Consider the following 3,347-nt stretch of genomic DNA (forward strand, 5'->3'; position numbering starts at 1 on the left):
AAGAATTAATATGAAGCAAATATTCCAAAAGTGGCAATATAGAAGCAAAAGATCGGGAGGCGCGGCTGTGTGCTCCGGATCCGCAAAGTTCTCGCTGGGGCTTGCTGCCGCCGCTCTTCTCTTCGCGGGAGGAAGCAGTTTCAGTTGCTCCTTCGTGTGGAAAGCTGCAATTTTGTGTTGTGTTTCGTTTAATGGGACGAACTGCACATCTAGTTTGTCGCAGTGAGCGAGCTTTGCTGCTGTGTCCCCGTCTCGCTGCTGCTGCTTCCCAACCCCCGTGTGCAGCTGCTGCACCTCAGCAGCAGCAGCGCTTCCCGCTGCAAGTTTCTCTCTAAGTCCGCAGCAGCAGCAGCAGCAGCAGCAGCACCCCCTTGTCTTCTGCGTTGTTTGTTTCCGCAGCGGCTTGTGTTGAGGCGCGTGGCTCTGCGCCAACTAACCCCAGTAGATCTATTTGATTATTTTTTGTTCTTCAAAATGAAGCTCTACCTCAAAAAGAGAAGTGGCAAGTTCCTGGACGCCTGCGAGGTCTCCGACGAATGCACAGTCGAAGAGTTCAAGCAGCACTTCTACAAGAAGTGTGAGTTGTCTTCTTTTGCTGCAGCAGTCTCTTCTTTTGCTGCAGCAGTCTCTTCCTTTGCTGCAGCAAAGCCCAACGCAAGTGCAGCATTAACAGCAGCAACTAACAGTGCTTTGGACTTCAAATTTGCTTCGCTGCTGCCCCCAAACGGGACGCGCAAACACTCGCAGGTCTTCACTTCTTCCGGAGTGGCTGCTTGTCTTCTGGCTTGTTTCTGTTTGCTGCTGCTCTTATGCAATGCCTATCAGTCTTTAGTGCTGCTGCGTGCTGCACCTGACACAAGGGAGGCCCCTGCTGCGCATATTGCCCAGCAGCTGCAGCAACACACGCATGCTGCGCGCTTGCTGCTGCGCTGCTGCTGCTGCTGCTGCGCTGCGGCCACTGCTGCTGCGCTGCGGCCACTGCTGCTGCTCGGAAGCGGTGTGTCCCTTTCTGCTGCAGATAGGTACTACCCGGAGAGGCAGTGGTGGACTGTGGGCCAGCCCCAGGGGCCGGCTCTGCGGGGTGATGGTCTGTTGACGAGCTTTGGGGTGCAGGACGGCGAGACGCTGTTCTTCAAGGATCTCGGTGGGTTGCTGCAGCTGTAAGAGTCTGAAGGGATTAAAAATGTGTTTCTAATTCAGTGGAGGCAGCTGCAAGTCTTCATTGTCCGCCGTTGTGCCGGATCGCACGAAGTTGAATTGGCTCGGGTTTGGGAGGCCGCAGGTGTACGTACAGCTGGTGGCGTCTTCAGGTGTACAGATTTCCTGGCGGTTGGTCTTCGTTCTCGAGTATTTGGGGCCGCTTTTTATATTTCCAGCATTTTATTTCTTTCCTTCGGTTTTCTACGGAGAGAAAAATGCGCCGCCTAAGAACCTGACACAGACGTGAGGCAGCGGGGTCCCGTGGCTCTCCGGGAGCAGCAGATTCGGATTTTCTGCAGTTTTGAATTTCACGAATTGTTTCTCAAATGAACAAAACACATTTCTAATCAACTTAAAGTGCTGCCGGACGCTGCAGTTTGCAACTCCAGCCAAAAAGAAGTGGCGCATTCCCCGAACTGCACTGCAGCAGCTTTTCTAGTAAACCTGCGAAGGCTGCGCAGTCTCTGCTGCTGCTGCGGCCCCTAACGAGTCCCTTTTGTGCTAATCTTTTGCTGCTGCGGCGGCCCCCAACGGGTCCCTTTTGTGGTATTCTGTTGCTGCTGCTGCGGGCGACAAGGGGCGGTTTGCGTTGCGTATTGCTGCTGCTGCGGCGGCGGCGGGCGGCTCCGAGTGCGCTTTGCTGCTGCTGCTGCTGCTGCTGCTGCTGCTGCGGTGCAGCGTGGCGCTGTGGCTGTTCGTGGGCCACTTCGTGAAGCGGGAGCTGGAGACTCTGTTTGTGCACCGCTTCAGCAACAGCACAATGCCCATAGTCCGCGTGCCCCTCAACTGCGGCCACTACTGGCTGCTCTGCGCCGCCAGCATTGGCTATTTCCTTTTTCACCCCAAGTTCCGCCCCGCCTTCACCGGAGACTGGCAGGGCCTTGTTTACCTGCTTGCTGCGCTCTTCATCGTGGGGCTTGTTCAGTATATAGATATATATAATTATATATATATTATATATATTAGATGTAATATAGTATAGTCCTCGTGGGTCTTGTTCATTATATAGATATATGTAATTATATATATATATTGTATGTAGTATGGTATGTTCCTCGTGGGTCTTGTTCATTATATAGATATATTATATACATAGTGTTATATGTATATTATATATAATATGGTATGTTCCTCGTGGGGCTTGTTCAGTATATATGTATGATATAATACATAATATATATATTATATATATTATAGTATGTTCCTCGTGGGTCTTGTTCATATAATATATATGTGGAATATATATGTATATTATATGTAATATATTCCTCGTGGGTCTTGTTCATTGTATAGATATATTATATATATAATCTGTAATATATATATATATCTATGTATTATATATAATATGTGTAATATTATGTATTATGTTCCTCGTGGGTCTTGTTCATTGTACAGGTATATATATAATGTATAATGTATATAATATTATATATAATATATATAATATTCCTCGTGGGTCTTGTTCATTGTATAGATATGTTGTATATATAATGTATATATAATATATATATATTATATATGTGTAATATTATATATTATATTCCTCGTGGGTCTTGTTCATTATATATATGTATATGATACATAATATATAGAATAATATATATGTTAATATATATGTAATATTTTATATTCCTCGTCGGTCTTGTTCATTACATATATAGATATATATAATATACATATTATATATATTATATATATAATATATATATAATATATGTAATATATATATTATATATATAATACATATATATGCGTGCACGTTTGCAAGTGTGTGGGTGTGCATTTGCGCGTGAAGGGGCGTGTGGATATATGCAGGTGTGCAGCTGTGTATGCATATGTGTTTATATGTTTATATAATATATATATATATATATATGTATATGTATATGTATATATGTAATTATATATATATATATATATATATATATATTTATATATTTATACATAACGCATATACATAATATGTATATATATATTTGTGTATATATAGAACATTTATATTAAAAAGAAAAAGAACATATTAATTGCATGCAGGTGTTCGAGGCCTTGAACTTCAAAACGCATTTGATTCTGCGGGGCCTTCGCTCTCGAGGCACTCGCCAGCGGGGCATTCCTTACGGCGCGGGCTTTGACTTGGTGAGCTG

The 3,347-nt window shown here is 44.0% G+C and overlaps 1 protein-coding gene across 1 annotated transcript; it reads left to right on the forward strand.

The window, feature by feature from the left end:
* Window positions 1-474: 474 nt before the first annotated feature.
* On the forward strand, window positions 475-2,182 carry ENH_00064110 (trans-2,3-enoyl-CoA reductase, putative; the record flags this gene model as incomplete). Its single annotated transcript, XM_013577245.1, has 4 exons — window positions 475-577; window positions 1,019-1,144; window positions 1,311-1,443; window positions 1,879-2,182. The coding sequence occupies 4 exons, from the start codon at window positions 475-477 to the stop codon at window positions 2,180-2,182; spliced, it is 666 nt and encodes a 221-aa protein (XP_013432699.1).
* Between the last annotated feature and the right edge of the window lie 1,165 nt (window positions 2,183-3,347).

This window comes from Eimeria necatrix, genomic scaffold (assembly GCF_000499385.1).
Source record: "Eimeria necatrix Houghton genomic scaffold, Enh_scaff57, whole genome shotgun sequence".
Taxonomy (NCBI): domain Eukaryota; phylum Apicomplexa; class Conoidasida; order Eucoccidiorida; family Eimeriidae; genus Eimeria; species Eimeria necatrix.